General features: G+C 44.5%; 1 protein-coding gene across 1 annotated transcript in view; it reads left to right on the top strand.

Moving 5' to 3' along the window:
- Positions 1–23,440, top strand: part of LOC124524507 (paralemmin-2) — a 73,354-nt gene that overhangs the window by 45,523 nt on the left and 4,391 nt on the right. The window contains exons 4-6 of the mRNA XM_047096814.1: positions 10,244–10,358; positions 11,205–11,226; positions 16,794–16,895. Coding sequence (XP_046952770.1) covers positions 10,244–10,358; positions 11,205–11,226; positions 16,794–16,895 — 239 coding nt within the window. The remainder of the gene's footprint in view (positions 1–10,243; positions 10,359–11,204; positions 11,227–16,793; positions 16,896–23,440) is intronic.

A 23,440-nucleotide genomic window follows, 5' to 3' on the forward strand; every position in this document is an offset into this window, starting at 1 on the left:
AAAGGCTGGATGAGACTTCTTTCTCTTCTACAAAAAGAGACGCTTCTTGGGGAGAAAAGGGTTTAAGCCATTGAGAAATGTGTTGCTTTGAAAGGAGATTCATCTCACTGTCGTGTAATCAAAACTCTTTATTTCTGATGAAGCAGGCTCAAACAAGAATTATACCCAAGAAATCAATGCTCAGCACAAGCTTGGAAATGATTTCCTGTAGCAGAAATCAACTTGCACAGATCCTGGTGGTGTGAGCCATTTGATTCCAGATGGAATAAATACACGAGACAAGGAGTGATAGACTGATCTTGTGGGCTAAGGAAAACTTATGGAGAGAGAAATTTGAATTCATATTTACTTGGTATTAAATTTGGTTGCACCAACATCAGTGACGAAGTGTGTTACTATGTCCCAGCTGTATACTTAGATCAAGACATAAATAAGTCCAATATTAATTTTTTTCTCAAGGGATATACAAATTAGTATATTAGTTTGAAGGGGGAAGTAGCAAAACCAAGCCAAGATGTAAAAAATTAGATTGAATAGCATCAAGTTAGTTTTGCTATAGAATCTTTTAAAATGTTTATTTATCCTTGAGAGAGAGACACACACAGAGAGTGCGAGCGGGGAAGGGGCAGAGAGAAAGAGGCAGACACAGAATCCAGAGCAGGCTCCAGGCTCCGAATTGTCAGCACAGAGCCTGACGCGTGGCTCAAACCCACAAACCATGAGATCATGACCTGAGTCAAAGTCGGACACTTAACTGATTGAGCCTCCCAGGTGCCCCTCACTATAGAATCTTTTAAAAGTGTGTTTTTGCTTTGCCTTGCTTTTCATTCATTCAACACATATGTACAGGGAACAAAATAACATACCGTCTTATCTCCCAATAAGCCTATGCTCAGAAGAGGGCTGGTACAGCTAGGGTTGGGGAGGGTAAATACATTTTTAACAATCATATCAAATACCTAACAGGGCTAGAAATGCTCTGGGGATTTGGAAGGAGTGGACACATCAGGTGGAAATGATTTAAGGAAAACATGACTAAAAAGACAGAATTTGGTTTGGGCTTTGATTTTTAGGTGTGTTAGATGGGGATGAGAGTGGGGACTCATTCCTGGCTCTTTCCCAGGGCAGCATACTCTGTTCTGGCTGGAACACAGGGAACGGCATAAGGCTGGGAAGGGGCGCGAGAGTGAACTTCCAGCCTAAGAAGTTGAGATTCGGGAAGGAGGTGATGGAGAGCCACCAGAAGCTTTTCAACAAGGGAAAAGATATGAGCTGTACTTTAGGAATTCCTGAAGGGACATTCTCTTCTCTGCCATATTTCTGCCTCAGTGATGACATGGGGGAAAAATGAAATGGGCTTGAGTTTCCACTGACACTTTGCACTCAAGGAAGGTCCTATTCTATGATGAGGAGAAGTGGAAATCCTCTGTTTATTTAAGGGCTGTTAACCTTTTTTCACAGTAAAATACCAAACAATCTGTGGTGATTCCAGATACTCTCATCTAAGTAAAAGGAAGCCGTTTCCTTGCAAATTGAGTCACAAATGAAAAATATTTGGAGAGTGCCATAGAAACTAATGCACTGTCTTCCCGAAATACGCGAAGTGAATTTTGTAGCATCTATTTGTGTGAAAATAAACAATATTCTTCCCAATGTTCTCTACTTAGACTATAGAAACAGAGAAATTGAGATGAGAGTGAGTGACAGAGAGAGAGAGAGAGAGAGAGAGAGAGAGAGAGAGAGAGAGAGGCTAAATATTCAAAGAATGGAGGAGGGGTAATGGATGTTGTTCCCAAAAGGAAAGTGGTGGGGGATCAGGGCAGGCACAATTAACAGCTGCCAGGCCCCGTAGCCTCTCGCCATGTGCACTTCTGAACGGCGTACAATGTGTCTTCTGCTTCCATCCTTGTCACTGCAACTTTAGTGTCACTGGTGAGCTCCATATTGTTAAGTCTGATGCGTCCAGGTGGTTAGCTCAGCCGCAGAGGCGTTTCGAGTGCACAGACAGCACAACTTGCCCCTTTCTCCTGTTAATCCAGCTGGCGAAGGCACTGGGAGTCAGACTGACGTAAACATCCCAGCACACCAAAGAGATGCTAAGACGTGGGTGGTTATCACTGAGCAAAACTCAGGGAACTTCCCTTTGGAGACTTTGGATGGGGAGGGGATTTGAGGTCGGGGGTCTGTGACTCACAGCTTCAGCCAAGCCCCATTGACAAGAGTTGATTCGTCGTCGTGAATTCCAAACTTGGCGATTGCTCATTTTTTTTTCCTTCTGCTGCTGAGTCATTACTGAGGCTCTGGGCTGTGATTAGCTATGGCGCCACATCCTCAGCATACTCCTAAGAGCATCCATTCAAATTCAGCCGTATGTGCTAAATGTCTTGTATTAATCAGGATTAAATGTGGATGCAGGTGAAGAGACCCACGAGAACGGTGGCTTGAGCAAGATGTTTATTTCTCCCTCCAGTAAAAATCCACAGGTGGGCAGTCCAGAACAGTCTAGTGGCCCTCTCTGAATTCCTTGGGGACCCAGGGCTTCTTTCATTCTTTCAGTTTATCCCTCTCCTATCCTCATCCTCAGAGTTCAAGTGAGAGTTCCACCTCCGCACATGTGCATTTCAATTTTTTTTTTAAGTTTATTCATTTCTGAGAGAGAGAGTGAGTGAGCATGAGCAGGAGAGGGGCAGAGAGAGAAAGAGAGAGGGAGACACAGAATCAGAAGCAGGCTCCAGGCTCTGAGCTGTCAGCACAGAGCCCGATGGCAGGGCTTGACCTCACAAACCACGAGATCATGACCTGAGCCGAAGTTGGATGCTTAACCAACTGAGCCACCCAGGCGCCCAGCACATATGCATTTCAGACAGAAGGATGAAAGAAGGGCCAAAGAAAAAAGGGCTAAAGACGGTTCTAGAAGCTGCCCTACAGGGCTTTCACTTACATGCCTTTGGCCAGAATATGCTGTATATGGCTATAAAACAGGCTGAGAAATGTGGTCATTTTTCTGTGTGGCCATAGTCCTAGCTAAACGTCAGGGATTGTAAGAAAGGAGGGTGGAAGTTGGTGAACAACTAACAGTTCTGGTTGTGTGTGTGTGTGTGTGTGTGTGCGTGTGTGTGTTGGATACACAAAGATGTGGGCAGCTCTCCTCTCCTCTGAGTACAAATATTCTTCCTGAGGTTCTTGTTTTGGCAAGTTGGCCAGACAGGCACCCCACTTGACTGCTCAGCTGTGAACTTGCAGTTCAGGAGAAGAGAACAGGTCTAAATTCAGCAGCTCGGCCATCTGCCAGAGTCTCCTGTTATTCTGGGAGAATTTACTGAGACTCAAACACATGGCAACCGAGCTGCTGTGGTTGGCCTTTCACGTTTCTTATATGTAACCCTATCTCGGGTCCCTCAATGGAGAGGAAAATTGTAAAGACTCACTCCATTGTCAGGAACAGACTGATCTGGCTCAGAGCTTGTTCAGGAATACACTTGTGAACATTTCTTTGCTGCATTTCTTGCCTCAGCTGACTCAGTGCTGAGTTCCTCCATGGGGAAGCCCAGAAGTCCCCCTGCCTCTTCCTACCTTACCTTTCTACTCCTCCCATCACTCCCCTCCTCACTCCTAGGTCCCAGTTCATATCACCAATGTCCCCCATTGGGCGGCAAGTTCCATTTGCCTGGGTTTTCCCGTTTCCCAGAATGGGGCCCCTACAAGTCATGGGGATTGCTAAACTTGACCTCTGCACTTCCAAAGGATAGAGCTCAGGCAGTGAAAGCCACAGGGAAATTAACTTCGCTTCAATCTGAGCAATCTGATCTGAAGGTCAGCACTATTCTAAGAGGGCATGGGCTGCCTTTAGAGGTGGTGAGCTCCCCGTGTGTGGAGGATTTCAAGCAGAGGTAGGATGACCATTGAGTGGAACACAGCTCAGGGGCTTCATGTTTCTGAAAAGTAATTAGATTAAATAGCCTCTACTCCTAGCCTGACCTTCTTTGGTTCTATGAGCATGAAAAATACATTATGTTGCATTATGCACTCAGGAAATGAGGGAAAAAGACTAAGTGGTCATAGGGAGGTAGTTGAAAGAAGTGACAGAGAGTACTGGTCCTCCAGCCACACCAGCAAGGTCCAAATCCTGGCCCCACATTATCTTTGCAACCCCAGGCAAGTTAGTGACCTTTCTGTACCTTATTTCCTTAATCTGTGGAATGGAGTTCAAAACTTTCTACCTCAGAGGCTCTTGTGAAGCGTAAATATCGTAATGCTTGTAAAACACTTAGAAACAGTGCCTGGCACACAGTAAGCACGCAGAAATCCTAATCATTACCTGTTGTTGTTGCTCACAAGCCATATATACATCACAAAAACAATATTAGAATTTTTAGTATTACAATTATTATCCACGTCACCACTGATGGGGAGAGAAAAACGAAACACACCTGTGTTTACAGGCAAAGTCCTCTCTAAGCAGTAAGACTACTGGAAACCTGGTTTGTATTAGTCTGTACTCTTTTGGATTCACCTGACAGACACCCACACAAAGGAAACATTCATTGGCTTCTGTAAGTAAGAAGGTTAAAAGTGTAGCAGAGGATCTCGGGAAACAGGAGCCAGAGGGTCCCTCTCAGTCAGCCTCTTCTTTGTTTGAGCCTTGTTTCTTCCTACTGTGGAGGAGGGAAGGTAGGTTCTCAGCAGAGCCCTTAAGGCCAGGTAGCTGTTTCCAGGCCAGGCAAGGCAGAGCAGGATGCAAGCACAGAGAGCCATGGGGATGAGGATGGGAAGCCGAGGGCCTCTCTGAGGCCATCGTGCGGAGCCGTTTCGACTAGAGGGTAGATCTTGCCGTGCCTGAAAAGGCCATACAAAGCCCATGCCCCTGGGTAAGAGCAGGGACATATGATAATCTGGGCCGTGGCCTGTGCGGTCTCCTCCTTCTGGCACATTTTCTTCTCTTATCCACCTGGTGAATGCATCCTTCAAGGCCCAGCTAACATATCACCTCCTCAGTCAAGTTTTCCTTACCACCTTATGTAGCAGTTGGAAATTGCATTCAGCTGTGACCTCAACAGGGCCTTAAACTTGTAGAAATCTGTCGCCGACAGTCCAGATGCTTTGTGAGCTGTAACTTAACGTGTTTACTTGGCTGTTTTCATCACTTGACCAGGAGCTCTGATGAGCAGACACTGTGCCTGATGCAGCTCTGTCCCTGACGCTCAGCGCAGTGCCTGATGGAATGAAGGTGTTTGCAGAAAGTTGGATGGATGAATGCATAAATGGATTTTGAAAGGAGAGTGATCGATGCACTTCACAGAGCCATAGGTCTTTCGTATTTTCCCGTGAGGGAGGTCTGTTGAGGTTAGGTAGATTTTAGAAGACCAGTTGGCCATGATTGCACCTTTATCACCAGTAAATTAAACCCGCATATCTGCAGCGTGTCTGTTACCTCTGCTTACCACCTATTACAGTTTGCTTTTTGCTCAGAAGAAACTGAGCAAACCAGTCAGAGGCGGTTACATGCACCTGTCTCAGCCTCAGGAGCCTCGATTAACCTTGCATATAAATTACACTTCCTGCCCATTCTTTGTTTTTAGTTCAGCAGTATCTACTTGGCTCCTCCAGGAAAGTCTGCATTAGATTTCAGTCACGAAACTACAAAACAGTGGCATCTCTAGCCTGGCTGAGATGACTCTTATGAACCCCACGAGGCTCTGTTCCCTGGGACGCTGTTGGCTCCGGGACTCAGGTTTTCCACAGAATGATAGTGGCCTGGGCTGTTTGGCGCCCTCAAGACCGGGCCCAAGCCCACTTGTGCATTTGTAGAGGAATCTGCTCCTTGGATCTGACTTGCCTAGACTGTCGATTTCCCTCATTCGTCCCCTTTGGGTGAAACTCATTTGTTGCTATTGCAAAAGTTTAGTTTCATTGCTTTCTCTCTCTCTCTCTCTCTCTCTCTTTCTCCCTCCCCCTTCTCAGTTACACAGTATCATGACCCAAATCTTTAGTGCTTGAGCTATATAGCTGAGAGCTCTGAAACCCATAGGGCCAGGGGCAGGCCGGGGAGACAGTCGGGCCAGCCAGTGGGCATCAGGCCACAGAGAGGCTGCTTCACTGGGAGAGGTGAGCTACTTTAGAGTTGGCCTTTCTTCCCCCCTTTTTCAGTCAGCCATTCTTAACACGATTTTATTTATTTTAGAATCCCTTGCAGTGCCTAGTTCTGAGTCCAACCAAACAAGTTCAGTAAATGTGGGTCGAGTTGAATGTAAATCGATGTTGGCGTGGGTCCATTTAACCCTTCACGGACACATGAGAAGCTGGCTCCTTTCCCATGCCACAGCCTGTGAAATGCTGCCTTCTCAGCACTCGGTCAAAGGAGGACTTTTTCAAAAGCCATTTGTTGGTTTTATTCTGGTTAGACAAAGAATACGTGAGTTTTTTTTTAAAAAAGGGAAAATATTGAAAATTATAAAGAACAAAATTAAAATGACCCAATATCCCATTACCCAGAGGCAACTATTACTGATATTTTCTTATTATCTTTTTAAAATTTTATTAAGTTTATTTATTTTTGAGGTGGGGAGGAGCAGAGAGAGAAGGAGAGAGAGAGAGAGATTGAGAATCCCAAGCAGGCTCTGCACTGTCAGCACAGAGTCCAATGCGGGGCTTGAACTCATGAACCATGAGATCATGATCTGAGCCGAGACCAAGAGTCAGACGCTTAACCAACTGAGCCACCCAGTGCCCTGATATTTTCTTCTTTTCTCCATCTTAATCCTCATGAGAGTGTGCCCTGTATCCCTCCAGATTTCTCTGAGGATTAGGAGAAGTGGGGCAGGGGTAGTTTATATTCTTTCTAATCTTATATACACATACACACATTACAAATGTATATATATTATTATATGTTTTATTAGGGTATATATCCACATGTATATATCATATAATACATACATATATATATATATATATATATATATATATAGTATGTACCCATATAATATATAAATATTTGAGCTGTATCACTTAGCTCTTGTCACAATAGTACTATATGACTACTGTCAAGCTCGGTGGTTTAAGATGAATGCCATTTATTATTGCTCATACTTCAGTGACTGTACTGGGTATTTGCTGATCTAGGCTGGGCCCAGTTAAGCAGCTCTAATTTCAGGTATAGATCCAACTAGGCATGGCTTCTGACTCTGGATTGGGCTCCACTCTACTCCTGTTATGTTTTTTCTGGGGCCAAGGCTGAAAGGACAGCCATTGGCCAGACACACTCTTCTCTTGGTGCTGGTAAGGCACACAGGGACAAACCCAACTGGGCAAGCACATTCCGAGCCTCTCCTGTGTTGTGTCTGCAATATCCCATTGGCTAAAGCAGATGACATGGCTAAGCCAATAGTCAAGGGACAGGAAGGTACAAACCACCCACCATGAGACCAAAGCAAATCAAGTGGCCAAGACCAACATCAGTACGTCAGGGATGTATCTACTTTCCATGGAGGTGAAGAGGGGAGGGAGGGAATATGGTTGAGAATAATAGACTCTACCCACATCCTACATATCTTCTGAGGAACTCTGTTCCTTGAGATTCAATCTGTTCAGAACCCACCTGGCAAGTACTATCATCAGTCTTCCCAGGAAACTTCTAGCCCAGAGCTCCTCTACCCATTGAACTAATTCAGTTTCTGGATCATTTGCCCCATGTATGTTGCTCCTATTCCCTTTCCTTGATCCTCTCCCCCCCCCCCACACACAATAATTTACACAGACGTGGGTGAAAGATTTTACTGCTGATATGGAACAGCAAAAAAGAGTTGTATATCTTTTGGTTTATATATCTATGTCACTTGGCTCCCTCTCCTGTAGATTCCTGTAGACTCAAATCAAGGCTTGCTGAAGAATTCACCCTGGTCTCAGATATCCTGAAGGTCTCGGGGTGCCTGGATGGCTCAGTTGGTTAAGTGTCCAACTTTGGCCTAGGTCACGATCTCACCATTCCTGAGTTCGAGTTCCGCATCAGGCTTTGTGCTGACAGCTCAGAGCCTTGAGCCTGTTTCAGAGTCTGTGTCTCCCTCTCTCTCTTTGCCCCTCCCTACTCATGCTCTGTCTCTATGTCTCAAAAATAAACATTAAGGAAAAAGAAAAGAAATTCTGAAGGTCTCATGTGGCTGAGTCGTGTCTTTGGGCAGTTGGTTTAGTTTCTTTTTCTTTCACATATATATATTGAACACCTGTGCCCTCCACTCCATGATGAATTTATAATCTAGTGGGGGAAATTAATGATTTAGGGTTGCTAAACCTCAGCACTATTGAATTTGGGGCCAGATAATTCCTTGCTGTGCGGGCTATCCAGGGCGTTGCAGGGTGCTTAGCAGCATCCCTGACCGCCACCCACCAGGTACCAGGAGCACCACTTCCACTCTCCTTGAGTTATGGGCAACCAAAATATCTCCAGACATTGCCACATATCCCCTGGGGGGCAAATCACCTCTGTTGAGAACCACTGCTCTAACATTTAACCTCTGATAAATAAGAAGAAGAATGACCAAAATAATGTGCTAATAAATGTTCAGAGGAGGACAGTGTTTTTCCTGGTAGTGAATCTGTGAAAGCCTCGTGGGGTGAGTGGTGTCTCAGCTGAGGCAAGAATGGTTAGGGTTTTGAGATGAGTTTCTTGGAGGAGGGGGAAACATAGGGCACAAATGGGCAAGTAAGGAGTTGCTCTCATTGTCAAGAGTGGATGCCATGTAGGTACTAGGAGGCTAGCTACTATAGGGCCATCTAAGTCATTATAAGGACCTCCACTCTTACTGTGAGTGAAATGATAAGTACATCTGTGTTCATTTGGAGGCACTATGATTGTACACAGAGTTTGTCTTCATAACCCAGAGTAATTTCTGCAAAGTCTCATCCATCCAGAGGTCATTTTTCTGATGCCCAGGAAGGAAATCTCTGAGAGGCACAGTGCACCCCTAAATAAATCCATGCCTGTGGCTTGGTGTCCTTACCCCTCTCAAGATCTCACTCTGAACTCTTTCTAGTTGAACAAACTTGGTTAGCTAGTTCTCAACAGCAGATTAGAAGATGGAAGAAGGGAAGGGACAGATAAAGGCAGACACAGACTCTGCAGCAAAGCTTCTAGCACAACAGAGAGTAAAGAACCCAAAAGCAGAATTGAATGAGCAAACAAATACATTCAGACCAAATAATTCTTTAGGCAGGGGAACATCCATCCCTTCATAGCCCTAAGGATATTGCTGCATAACAGCGCCACCCTAGATGCCTACATACACAATATCTAGTGAGGCAGGAAATAATGTGACACACCGTAGAAACCATGTGGTAAGAGTTCAGCACCATGGTCAGGAGTAGTGTCTGGACTTCTGGCTTGAATCCTTGGTTCAAGGCTCTGCAGCAATAAACTAGTTCCTTAATCTTGGCAGGCCTTAATGGTTTCATCTGTAAAATGGGGATTCCTGATTCAAAAGGTCATTGGGAAGGTTAAATAAATTAAACTACGTGAATTCTTAGCTTGGTTCTTGGCAGAGATTTGGTGCTCAATATAAGTTAACAGTTAATAGTATCATTTCATTGAAAGAATAAGCTACCGAGACATCTCCCAGATCATGGCTGTTCTGGAATATTCCTAGAGTCTCCTGGCAGTGACAAAATTTCCCTTTCCGAAAATAGGATGGCTGTGAAAGTTGAGAAAGTTCCAGAAGAGAAGGGCAGCTGTATCAGTTCCCCCTCCCTTTTCCCTTCTTTTGGGCAGTAGAGGATGCGCCAGTAAGAGAGATGACAGACAGCAGGCTCCCAAGGATATTGGCCACCAGCCATTTTGTAGCAGCATATTTCCCTTGAATGAGACTAGTTCTTCACACTTTAGGAGAACTGATAGAAGAACAGTTATTCTGAGATAGCTAGGGGAATATGAAGCTATTTTCCTTTAGCCATTATGTCCTATGCTATGTAAAAATATCTACCCCCAAATTAAGAATGCGCACATCAATAGGGTTAGAGGGGAGACACCAAAGCACATTTTAAAGTGGTGGCGGTGAACCAGTGGCAGTAGCTCAGGGTGGTTTTCCTTTGGTCAATGTGTGCTGAGTGGCAAAGCTGAAAACACAGGATGCCCTGTGATGTGAAATCTGGCACCTCAGATGGCCAGGAAGTCACCCCACAGGAAGGAGCTGCTCTCTGTCCCCAGGATGGCAGGACAGTAAAGTAACCTGTTCTCTATTTGTGTGTTTTCCAGGCTGGAGCAGGAAATACAAGCACTAGAAAGTGAAGAGTCCCAGATATCTGCCAAAGAGCAAATCATCTTAGAGAAACTGAAGGAGACGGAAAAATCCTTCAAGGACTTTCAGAAGGTACAGAAAACAAGTGGGATTTCTCTGAATTTTATCCACAGGGCACTAGTGAGTTAGTCCCTGGAGACAGGGCCAGTTAATATCGATGAGAAGTCTGAGCCACACATCCTGTGAAATGAGGTGCAGATTGTATGAGGACCAGTGTCGTCCCTGACACTGAGAGCAGCCTGTCTTCAGGTGTGGGACCACCTGGTCTGCGGGGAAGCACAGAAGAGAGTCATTAAATTAACCCCGTCTACCTATTGTCCAAACCCTTCATGCGCCTCATGCCTAAAAAGTCATCTCCCCTTGGACGTTAGAATTCTAAAGCGAATTCTTATTAAGCAGACTAGCCCTGCTCCTTACAGCTTTAATTTAAGTCTTTCCTTTATAAAAAAGCCAGAGGCAAAACCGTATCAAATGGATATGAATTGCAAATACACAGCGTGTAAATACTCTGAAAACAGATGCCATGTAGCGCAGAGGAGAGAACTCATAAAGCCAAGAGTTTCTGAATGTCTCAGAACCTTCCTTCCATTTTATAACCCAGGTACCCAGACCGAAGAAACAATCTAATCACATTAATTTTAAGATGGAGTTTTCTGATGTCACTTCTCCAACATGGCTAAGGGTATTCGCTGGATAATCAACATGAATCCCTACTGGGAGAAATTCAGTATAAAGTGGGAATGATAAAACTTTTCGTTAAATTTCAGGATCCCAAACATATTTCCCAGAAGAAAAGAAAGCATTGGGTTTACCCACCACAGTCAAATTCTGGACCCGGGGGAGAAAGACGGGTTAGGTGGATGAGGGATTGTCTCCCCACATGTGTGGTGATGCTCTGCCCTGCTTTTGTTTCCACAGAGCTTCTCCAATGCGGATGGAGGTAAGTGTAAGTGCTCTCTGCCCCCACTCTGTAGAAGTGTTTTATCCCACTCAGCTTAGTGGGTTTCATGGACACGGGCTCACTGGGAGATGCGATGTGTTGGCGTGTAAAGACACCAGAGGGAAGGAACAGCACTCTGTGCAGGACACTGAGCAGGTGCACATCCTGAGACTCGTCTGCCTCTCTTCTTCAAGGACTGTTTCTCGACTCAGTGTTTCTAGTTTTATACAGTTTGCCTGGCTCTTTCTCTTTCCCATTTGATCCTCAAGGTTCGCTGCTTGGACCTTTCTGAAAAGGTGCTCAGCAAAGAGTGCTAATATTGGGACCAGGTCCCAGGCAGGGAAGATCCCATTTGTGGCTAGGTCTCCAGGTCACAACACACATCAGAAGGCCATCATCTGGTGTTTAGGAAACCTTTCTAAGACCTGTGGTTTTGCTTTGAATCGGAAAACTTGGCATTGCTCCAGGCTTTCAGGGCAACAAGGCTGGGCAGAACGTCCCTCCCTTTGTGGCCTAAGCTGGCCTTGAGCACGTGAAGGGTGGGAGCAGGGCCCTGGCTTCCTGACCCCATCCTGGCAGGAGCAGGCCTTCCTTCTGTCCTCCTTTCCCGTCCTTGCCCCTGCCCTCCGCTCTCCTTACCTGTGGCCTTGGGGATGAACGTGAGGTTGTATGCTTGACCTTGTGTGAAGGTTGAATGTTGTTGCTTCATTCTTCACCTTGCTCCCCTAACTTTAGCTACAAGCTCATGAAAACCACTCCATTACCACTTTCACTATGGCCCTCAGCTAGACCTGCTTTAAAAGGCCAGGACTCGTCAGAAGGATCGGATGCCATCTGCTCACCTGGTTCTGATAAAGCCAACCTCTAAACTATGAAGATGATCAGGAGCCAGAATAAGAGTTAGCATCAGTGTTTTCCCCATGTCATTTGCAAATATAAGGGAAAATATTTTTAAAATGCAGATATGGGTAATGTATTTTTCTAGATTAGCAAAGATATTTACACTAAGGATAGGTCTGACGTTAGCCAAAAAAAAAAAGGTATTGTGTTATTCTATTTGATTCAGGGAGGGTGGTGGTTTCTAGCAAATAAAAGGCAGGAAATCTGGATGTTTGGCCCCTGGATGATCTTTGGGAAGGTAGTAAATTAAACCTCATGTTCCTGGGTCAAACCAGCAGGGACTCCAGGAGGAAGACCTATGACATTCTAGAGCCTTCTCTAGGGTGTAGCCAAATTGGAGTTCTTGTTCTATGCTTTGGGGATAGAGCATGGACTGAAGAGGTGACCATGTCTCTCTGGGGGAATTGAGGGTGGCTTCATGGAAAGCATAGTGAGCTTCCCTAGTGCTAGGAGAGACCTGAGGCAGCATGCATAATCAGAATAATGCAGTAAATGTCAGGCTGGAATGGGGCTGTGGGGCATTGACCCACAGATGCCTACATACTGGAAGGTACACGTTGACCTTTCATGCTTTTACTTCTTTTTTTTTTTTTCTCTTCCTTCTCAAACTGGGACCTTTCCTAGACTTATCTCTGTAATTAGGGAAGGGAAAGAGCCTGAATGTCTTGTCTCTGGGAAGGCTGTGTGGCGCATGGAGACCCTCATAGCCTATGACTTGATAACAAGCAAAACTGAAGCCATGTTATAAACCCTTGCCACTCTGTCTTTCATTTTCACCCTGAGTTTCTTTCATTTCCTCCTCCATTACTTCCCACTATTTGCATCCATTCCCCTAAGTGGTTCATGGAGGTGGGAGGAAACTTGATCATGACTAAAAAGAGCCTCTAGAGAAAATTGCCATTATTACTCTGCCCTCACTTTTTGGCAGGGGTACCTCAGGCTCAAGGATGCAAAAATCTTAGGGATCCTAAGAAATGGCCAGGAAAAGGTTTCTGTGGTCTTAACCTGTCATTCTGGATTATGATTCCTGCCATCTCTGGTTATAACTAAGTCTGGGGGGACCTTTCTGTTGTACCACATCTACTGGCAAAGAAGGAAGTTTGAAGGAGGGAACACATCCTTCCAAGAATGCGGTCAATGTTTAACTCACACTGTGGGCTGAGAGTAAAAACTGAAGCATGTCCAGCTGAGGGACTCTGGAGTGTCTGATTATTTTATCATTCTTTGGTTTCAAAGGCCCTTTGATTTCAAAATTGCCAAGACCACTCTTAGAATTAACCACCTGTCGCTACTAAGAACTAACACAAAATTATTAAGAATAATAATGCCTTAAGAAAAACACCCTACTTCTGAAATGCCGATTATGGAATCCAAGGCCAACTAGGATTATATAACTGTACAACATGCTGCAGATAATCAGCAAAAGCATTCCTAGTTTAATGAGGTGCCAAGGAGATGGCTGCTGGTGTGTGCCTGTGTCATGACCCCCCTCAGGTCACCTGAGCATGTCACCCTAAGCATGTCAGAGGAAATAAAGGTACGGAACTGGTGGACCACCAATGGCTTCGGATTGTGTGGTAGTCCTAGCAATCTAGAGACATGTATTCCAATCTTGAGTAGAATTCCCTGGCCACATACGTTCTGACCCCCACCTCACTTCCTCCCCACCCCGTATGCACACTTAGTATATAGCAGAGTCTTCATCAGTTGGGTGGGTTTGTTGTTACCGCCTTAAATAGGCATAATGTCTTCTATAACTATAATTTGGGCATAGTACGTATCCTGTGCTAGTCATTATTTACCCACTGAGGAGCTGGGCCAGAACTGGCAAAGGAAAATGTGTATCCTGGGCCTATTTCCGCCCTTGCTGTATGATACTGATCTTCTTAGGTTTTCATCTTGTCCAAGTCTGTGGTGGCCGGAAGCCATCCCCCTATCAACACCTTTATACCAATTGCTGGGAAATCTCAGTGTGTCCTCAGGTGCCCATAAATTATGTTTTCAGGAAAGTGTTCCTCAGTTTTCTCTAGCTTTGGCTATTCATATTCTTCATAGCTAGAGTAATATTTCAGTAGTGCCAGAACTAATAAGAAGCACTGATCTTACATTTCTACTGTGGTAATGGCCATTCTTTACCTTCTCGGATGATGGACCACATTGACCTTGGCAGGAAGAGGGCAGTTTACAGATTGAGGCTATGTGAAGAAATTCTTCCCATGGAGGCTTTGGAGGCCCTGTTAATTATTCCTTGTGTTGGTCTATCAGCCACCTCCTGGATACATAGCTTCAGGTTTATGACTTAATGATGTATTGAGCGGGCTGCCCTGTTCTCCTTCTCATGCCCCACTCCTCTTCACTCCCTCATCTCAGCAGGAGTGTGTGGCCCCAGCCCTCCAAGAGCTGTAGTTCTCAAGCTTGTAGCCAGGGAACAATGGGCAAAGGTGACTCCACCCCCACTCACCGGGAGCTGCCTCCAGTGGAGGCTAAGACACAAGCCCTGGAATCCTGTGCTCTTTCTGATACAGGTGCCCTGCCTGCAAGTGCCTTTAGTTTCTGGATGCTAAAACTTTCAGTATCAGAGGTGCCCCAGAAACTCTGTATTTAGCATAGAATGTATAGACACACACGTGACCAGTATGTGGGTCCTCACCTGGTCTTAATGGCTTGACCCTTCATCTCATTTGACTACAGAAAGTCAGATTTACTGAGATCTCAATCCACAGATTTCTGGAAATCCTCAGGGAAAACTCACAAACTCTGCAAATCTTCTCTGGTCATCTCTTGTCCCCTAAACTGCCCCTCTAGCCACACACTGCTGTTCTAATCTTTCCCTGGGCTACTGTCAGAAGTCTACCCCTACACCCTCAAGATCAGCTTATCTGAAGCCTCTGCTCTCTTCTGGTCCTGCCTCATGCTGGTTTGGGGCCCAGACTCTTCCCACAACTCCCCAGGATGAGAGTAACCTAAGTTCAGGAATAATAGAGAACCATGTGCAACCTCAGACATGTGGCCACACTCAGAACCTTTGACTCAAACCAGGCCCATCTTCAGGGGATGCCCGCAGGCTGCCTCATGGCTGTCTCCCAGCCCCTCCATCACCCCAAAGGCCTAGTTTCCTTCCTTGCAGCAGAGGACCCTCAACCATGTGTGCCCAACCTAGGGCCCACTCTCCAGCACACATAAGGCCCCGGAGAGATAGTCACTTGAACCTCACCATGATGAAAGGCTTGCCCGACTACTCCTGATGTCCCATTCCTTCTCCCCAAATGGTTGATATGGAAAAACCCATTCCCTCAGTGAAACTCCACCCCACCTCTACCCACAGAGTGTGTTCCTCAAAATATAATGGTCCAATATCAGCACATTCTGGATTGTTGATACTCACATGTGAGTCAGCAAATGGTCTAGCTGGTGCAGAACTGAACTAATCCTAATCCTCATCCTAATCTAGTGTCTGTCCATGGTCCTCTCCAGCATGCAATTTAAAAAGGAAAAATGAAACCTGGCAGAACAAAGGCAATATCAATGGGGATACAGAGGATGGGACGGATGTAAGAGATGTGAAGGAGGTAGAGGCTAGGGGGCTGACTGGGCACCGAGAGGGAGCATTCAGGGCACTGCCCAGGATCCTGGGTGAATTGTGGTGCCAGTAAGCTGAGACACAGAGTACAGGAAAAGCAGCAGATGAGCACAGATGGGAGTTCTGTTTGGGACATGTTGAGTCTGAGGTGATTAGGAGAGATTCAGTGAAGAAGTGCAGTAAGCAGCCAGAGGGACCCCTGAGGAGCAATTGGCATTCCAGGATTCTGGGACATGGTCCTGACATAAGGAAGGAATCACATCATATAGAGCCCAGTGCTCTAGAACGTTCCTGCCTTCCCTTTCCCACTTCTCTCTGGGAGATACACAAATTCTTCTCCTTCACCCCCAGTGGTTTCCTGCTTTCCTCTGATTTGACACACCTGCTAAGGTTCATACTCCGCAGAGTCTCACCTCCCAAAATGGCCTTATCCAGCTATTTTCCCAACTGGAGCTGGTCTCCCTGCTTTTCTTGGCCATGTTTCCTACAACTGGGCTAATGGTGAACTCACTGGCTGTTGTTATTTGGAATCTCAGGGTTTCCTGGCTGAAACAATAACCTGAAGTATTGAAATTGTAGGATAAATTCTAGAGTTTTGGGGTTTTGTTTGTTTGTTTGTTTTTTATGTCTGTAAAATAGGTCTTCTGAATGATTCAGGCACCGGAAACTACATTTGCAGTTTAGGGATTGAGCACCAAGTCTATTTTTCAGTACTCTTTAAGGCATATTTCTAGTTTGATGTCTCATGTTTGGTCAATTCTACCAAGTCGATAATGGCTCTCACTAGCCAAACCCCTTTTCCCTCCTGAACTCATTGTACTCTTAGAATCTAGAGCTTTCTGATGAATCTTTTAATACATAGAGCAGTCCTGGGGCTTGAGCTCTCTGGCCAGGATCCCTCCTACCTCAGCTACTCTGCTGAATACCAGTCACTGAGCAAATGCTTGTCTTTGTTTACCCTGATCCTCTCGTTCAGTGGCCGCCTCCGCGGTCCATTATGTAGGGCAGACAAGCTGCTGTCTCGGCAGTGAACCCATTGGGCCTCCCGACACTGTGCCTAATTGTATTCCCTGTTCTCTGCTACCAGATGCAGTAAATTACATTTCCTCCCAGCTCCCCGACCTGCCAATCCTCTGTTCACGAACAGCAGAACCATCACCTGGGCAGGACGGGACTAGCAGAGCAGCTGGTAAGTCCTGGGGAGCTATTTGGTTTTGATGCCAGGACTGGACATGGGGCTTGGCATTTCTCTGAGCTTTAATAATAAGGGATGTCCAGATATCCTCCCATAGGGGACCTTGTCCTCAGCCCAGCCTCAGACATAGAGTTTACAGTGGCCACAAAGTGCAGGAACTAGGCCTTAATACATAATTAAGGACTGAATAGGAGGGAATATTGAGAAAATAATAGAGCATTTTCCCCCTAACTTTAGTGTGGTCTGTCTCTCATGGTCTTTGTATCTCTCCTTATTCTCAAAGTTGATCTGGACTCTGCCTGCAGGGGGTTTTATTTTCCATATCAGAAACATACAAGATCAAAGGAGCTATGGTGGAAACTGGGTGGAAATTATCTTCAAAGTATATGAGTATGTTGCCAAATCCTTTGGGAATAGAGCTGCTTGCATATTATAAACATATACTTCCAAGTCCCCCATTTCTGCAATGATTTCTTAGCTACTGTGGTATACTTAGGGGAAAAGTAGCAATTTAAAGAACGTATGTTTCTTGCTAATGTTTTTCACAATGGTGAATTTAAAAAAATAATACATTTATGAGTACAAAGTATATAGAGAGCTATGCTTTGCCTTATCCAATGTGAATGTGCCTCAGAAATAAGAACTGATGGACATGAAAAATAAATCTATACCAATCTTTTCACTCTACACAGAAATGCACTGAGGGCCAGCGGGCTAAATGAAAAAATGGCCAAGGTCAGTGACAATGTGGATGAGTTCAAATATGAATGTGAAATTATGCTTTACATAATCTAGGTGAATTAATGTCTAAAATAAATCTTATAATGACACTTTCCATGAAACAAAACAATCATGGACTTCTAAGCCAGAGAAATCTTTTATATGGGCCAATCTGAATATTTTGTGAAGCAAATACTCCCTCCTTATTTTAATATAAAAATAAAATAAAAGGGCAAGTAAGTGTTGACGCAGTTGTGCACTGATTAAATATCTGTGGGATGTCTCCATAAACATCTTAGCATATCAGTTTTACATACTGACTTATGGAGTTGTAGAGTTGGGTGGGACCTTAAATGGTGTGTGGTCAAACCCTGGCCAGGTCCACATGTCCCTGGACTGATAAACTGGATCTTGCGCCTACAGGCATGCTGTAAAGGGATCACTGGCAGTAGTTTAAGCCACAGACTCTCAAATGCTCCAAGGAGCACTTATGAGATCAGATAAGGTAATAACTGTTAAACAGTCACATACCTTCTGCTTGTTATTGGAGCCTTGGTTGTTGATAGTTCCCAATAAGTGTGGGTAAACAGCTTCCCAGCCCCTTTCTACAACATGTTCCCGGACCTCACAGGACAGGTGATATGATCCAACTAATGGGTCAGCTCAGGGAGAGGGTAGAGACAGTGTGTGAGAACTAATTTTTAAGGGGGATAAGAGTAGCATTGATAGTCGAACAGTGTAATATTCAAGAGTAAAATGTTAATGTGATTGTAGTGCTGGGTCTGTGGGGCTACGTGCACTATCACAACCTAACTTCCTTCATAGTTGAAGATGCTGCAGAAATATAGTGATCCAATGGCAAATGCACTTTCCAAAAAAAGTATTATGTGATGAGAATCTTCAAAAACAAGTTTATGTGTACTTTTGTTTATTACTGAAGAACAAATTTGCATAGATATATCTAACTGTGGAAATATATACGAGCAGAATTGTGGCTGGAATCGCATTTGATGTGGTTAACTCCTTTGTCTAGACTGCTTTTGGAATGGAGTGTCCAGATTCATGATCATTTATGGCCAATAGTGACTATACAGAGCATGGATAGCATACCAAATAATGGCACTCACCACTAGAATTCTTTTTCCTAGATATGATCCATCTTGCTTTATGAACATCCTTTTGGAAACTTTGCATAATCTTGGGGCCATTTTAATATATGTCACTTGTCATTACTCAATATTCTGGTTGTTTGGAGTTTGGGAAGTTCAGGATTGTGTATAAATGGGGATTTATTTAGCATCATTGCTTTTAGAATTAGGTGGCGTCTATTCCAGTCAAACATGGAAGCCAGGGTATAGCCGCCCTCCAAAGAGATCCTCAGACACAGTCACACACCTCTGTTATTGGAGCTTAGTGTCCCTCCAGGCAGCTCATTCTAATTGGTTCTGACCCTGGGGAAGTCCTTCCTCTGATGGAGCTATCATTCGTCTGCCTCCATCTCCCCCCGTTGGTCCTTATCCTGCCACCTGGAGCCACTCAGAACAAACCCAAGTTGATTTCCCTTTAACTATTTGAAAATGACTGTCATTTTCTGGTCTTTCCCAGATCCCCACTCTACATGCCCTTGACACCCTCCACCATCCTTGTCCCTCCCCTCTGAACACTCCTCACTTTGTCTCTAATCTTCCTGAGCTGCAGTGCTCAGAGCTGCTCCATGCACTCTTGGCTGGGCTGATCTCCCCCCAGCCCAGAGCATGAAGCCACAGACCATATAACTCACTTCGCTGGTGCCATAGCCTTTCAGGTTCAGGTTCTAAAGTAAAGCCTCAGAGTCGTTTGACATGTGCCACTGCTCATCCTCATTCCCTTTATCCTGTGTAGTCGTAGTTCCAGAATCATTGCCGTTGAAACATGTAGTCTGTTTCCTCTAATTGTGCACATATGGCTTCACCTGCTCAGAGAACCTACAAAGTTCTTTATTTCATTATCTCAAAAGGCAAAAGTAAGGATGAGCTATCTGCCCTTTGTAGATTTGATGTGATTGTTAAATTTCTTCATGTTAGATTGCCCCATGTAAGTGTCAGGAGCCCCTTGGGGGGTTACTGAGGAGGCTTCTTGAAAAGTAGAGGAGGGAATGGTGTAAGGGGATTTGAGAGTCAGGGCTCAGGTGTTCTCTCCCATTTCAGACACAGAAGCTCCTCTGTCCTTGGGTTTATATTGTATTTCTATATCAGATTTCCATCTGAATAAAGGGTTTAACAGTTTTAAAAATAGATCTTCTCTGTTGTTGGGGTCTTCACAGCTATTAATTTTAGCACCTCACAACCTTGCTTTTCTTCTCTATTTGGTATCATCTCAGATCTGAAAAGTAAGCTTCCATTATTTTTCATCATCGCATTGATGAAAACATTGCACAATTAGATCCAAAGTCAGAGGCCTGTGACATACTGTTGGGGTCTCCTGGCCCTTGAGAACCCTAAGTAGACATGTGTGGGGCATGATCATTTAACGAGTAACAAGTTCTGACAATTGTCTTGACACCCAAAGGCACATATTTCTGTCTTGTTCACAGGAATGTAAGGGACTTGATGATGATCCAGATATGCTGTGTCTCTGGCTTTGCCTAAATTGTCTATAAAGAACTGGAACAAAAAGAAAACGAGATTAATCTGTATACCTTCTGCCTGATGAATCCTCCCTGGTTCTTGGTGGTCTCTGCTCTTTGAAAATGAACTTCAGAATTTAGCCAGCCATGATCTCAAGCTACTGCTACATAGTTTATGTAATTCCTTCCTTCTATTTTTTAAAATCAGAACTTTGGATGTCTGCCTCCACACCTTTCCCAGTGTATAAGATTCTTTTTTTTTTTTAAGTTTATTTAATTTTTAGAGAGCGACAGAGAGAGCAAGTGGGGATGGGGGGGACAGGCAGGAGCAGAGAGAGAGAGGGAGAGAGAGAATCCCAAGCAGGCTCTGTACTGTCAGCACGGAGCCTAATGTGGGACTTGAATTTACAAACCATGAGATCATGACCTGAGCCTAAACCAAGAGTCGGATGTTTAACCCACTGAGCCACCCAGGCCTGCCCCCCGCCACCCCCCCCCCCCCGCCCCAGTGTGTAAGATTCTTAAGACACATTTATTGATAAGGGAACTCTGAAGCACTGAACGCATTTATATCCCTGGGTGCTTTATTTTTTTCCAATCTTCTCCACCCATCTGGGCTTCATTTCTCTCTTAGTGGTATTCTTTCTGGCACTTTTTGGACTGAAAACCGTCCTTCTTGACCAAGAAGGTAGGAGCAAAATCAGATATGGGAAATTGGCTTTTGCTCTTGTTATCCATGATATCACAACTTTGCTGACTTACTTTTGTTAATACTAAGGTATCCGGGAAAACAATTATTCCAAGAAATTTTTGATTACTGGTTTTTGAAGTTAGAGATTGCCTAAGTGTTGGGATGAGAGGGAAAATCCACTCTGAATCAGTTTCCTCACTTTCACTGTTATTTTGCCATTATGATAGCCAGTTTTATATTTCCATCCTCAAGAGAAGGTATGAGCATATATGTATATGCATACTCATAGGCCAGCAGGAGAAGATTGCATGTATGTGCATTCACTCAATAAGCCAAGCATGTGCACCGTTTCTCTTCTACATTCCCAGTACGATGTCAGCTACTGGATGTTCACTTCTGGGTAACAGTCATGGTCTGGCTGTCTGTTGCCCTCCTAACATACTTTATACATCATTGGGTCACAAGGCACACAGGCTGTTTACAGTGCCACAGGATATCAAAGCTGGATATCCTTCATTGTACAAATGGGAAAAGTGAGGTCCAAAGACAGGGTGTCACCTCAATAGGAATTTAGACCAAGTGTCTTCTTCCCTTTCCCCAATACCTCCCATCTTACTGACTAATGACAGTGGGCGGTGTCATTTTATACTTTACATGTGGACCTTTGGCCTTCTACCTCCTCCCACTGATCACAGTGGGTCAAAACAAGTGAGCTGGGAGAACCCTGATGAGTCAAGGGATGTGACATGATTGAGTTTTCCGTCCTCATGGAACACACTGTCTTGTTTGGTATGCTCTTGGCTTGTTTCTGAAATGGAATCATGTGATTTGTCAGCCCCACGTCACTTGTGTTGGGTGTTCTTGTTTCCTTTTCCCTAGGCTCCTTATAGTCTTTAGAGCTGCCTTCTCTTTACCAAAGCTAATGGTAACTAGGAACAAAAGAGTACATAGAGCCATGGGAATAAGTTTGAACTGGAATCAAGCATTCTCTGCTTCCCAGACCCATGTCTTTGGGCTCCGCAGCATGCCAGACCAGAACAGCTTCACAGCCCACCCTCGCCCTGGTTTTTCGGCAAGTGTCTTCCCCAGGGAAGATACTAGTCCCTTCTAGTCCACACCTGGCTGTTTTCAGCGCCTGGAGTCTAGTATTATCAACCCCCATTAGACCGCCTCTACCTCTTCAAGATTCTCCTTATTGACCAGAGAGCCATGGGGGAGCAAGAACCTAGTAAAGCCAATATCAAAGTGCCATTCCATCATTCACTTGTATCCCTTTGCAGAAAGTTACTGCTTTGGTTCTTATTCTTCACTGACAAAATGAGTATCTACTCACTCCCCTGTCTAGGTTCTTGGAAAGAATTGCACAAATGCTTTAAACCCTCCAACCTTATTGTCATCAGTATGTCATGTCGGGAAATCAGCAATTAAATCTATCATTTTGTAAAAACATACTTCCAGATTTCAGTCCTCCTATCACTGGAACTACCATCAGACTGTCTCCTTTCTTTTTTCTCTCCAGAATGCTCCTTCAGGAAATTTCAGAGAGCTTTTCTTCACATACTTTCTTGTATGTCCATGGGGCTCTCTCAAAATCTCTTTCAGGGGCTTCACAGAAAGCCTCCGCCCCTCAGCAGCACCCCTTCCTTTTTTTTTTTTTTTCCAATAAGCTGAGCACTGGGCCCTCGTCACTACACAGATTGTCCTGTTACCCCCGTGGCACGGGGAAGCTTGAGGGAAGAGGAGGGAAGATGAGGGAAGAGCAGGGGGTATTTTTTGTGGTTAGACATGAGAGCATGACGTAATTGAGAGACCTCTGGTAAACACGACTCGGCAGTAACAAGAGGGAGAGTTGTTTAAATTGTGTGCATGGCATCGAAAATAAAATGTCAAATTTAACATGTAAGTCTCATTTTCCTACTGGTTCATATCCACCCTGGTTCACATTTGAAATATTATTGGCTGAGAACTAGAGCAAAATAACAATGCTTGCTCATCAACAACACGTTTAAGATAAACGTTCATGCCTCCTGTGTGGTTTTCTGAATGTCTGATAATATTCTCATATGGGTATCCATGAAGTCAAAGCCTTTGTGTGAAGCAAGAGCTTCTCAAAGTGCTCACCTAAGTATCCCATCCTAAGAGGAGAGAGATGGAGACAAAGCATGTGAGGCTGGACCCTGACAAAACCTGCTAAAAATCTGTTTCTTTTGAAGCCTTATTTTATCTGAGGGAGGAAATATGGATGGATATTGTATTTTATGGCATAACATACTTAGGTTTATTTTATGAGCAAAATGTCTTCAGATGTTCTACCCCCATGTTCTAGAGATATTGCAAGAACAGTGTACAACATGAAAATGTAGATATGAATATGTAACCCTAATGAAACCATGCCACACGTGGTTCAGTCCCAGGGCCACAGCACATTTAACAAAATACAGTTTAAAATCACACACAAGAACAAGAACAAAACAAAACTAGAACAAAACTAAAGAGAAACTCTGTTCTTTACCTGTTTTTCCT

Source organism: Lynx rufus, unplaced genomic scaffold (genome assembly GCF_022079265.1).
Source record: "Lynx rufus isolate CCGP_SWC_20201006 ecotype Redwood Valley unplaced genomic scaffold, mLynRuf1.p SCAF_10, whole genome shotgun sequence".
In the NCBI taxonomy this organism is placed as follows: domain Eukaryota; kingdom Metazoa; phylum Chordata; class Mammalia; order Carnivora; family Felidae; genus Lynx; species Lynx rufus.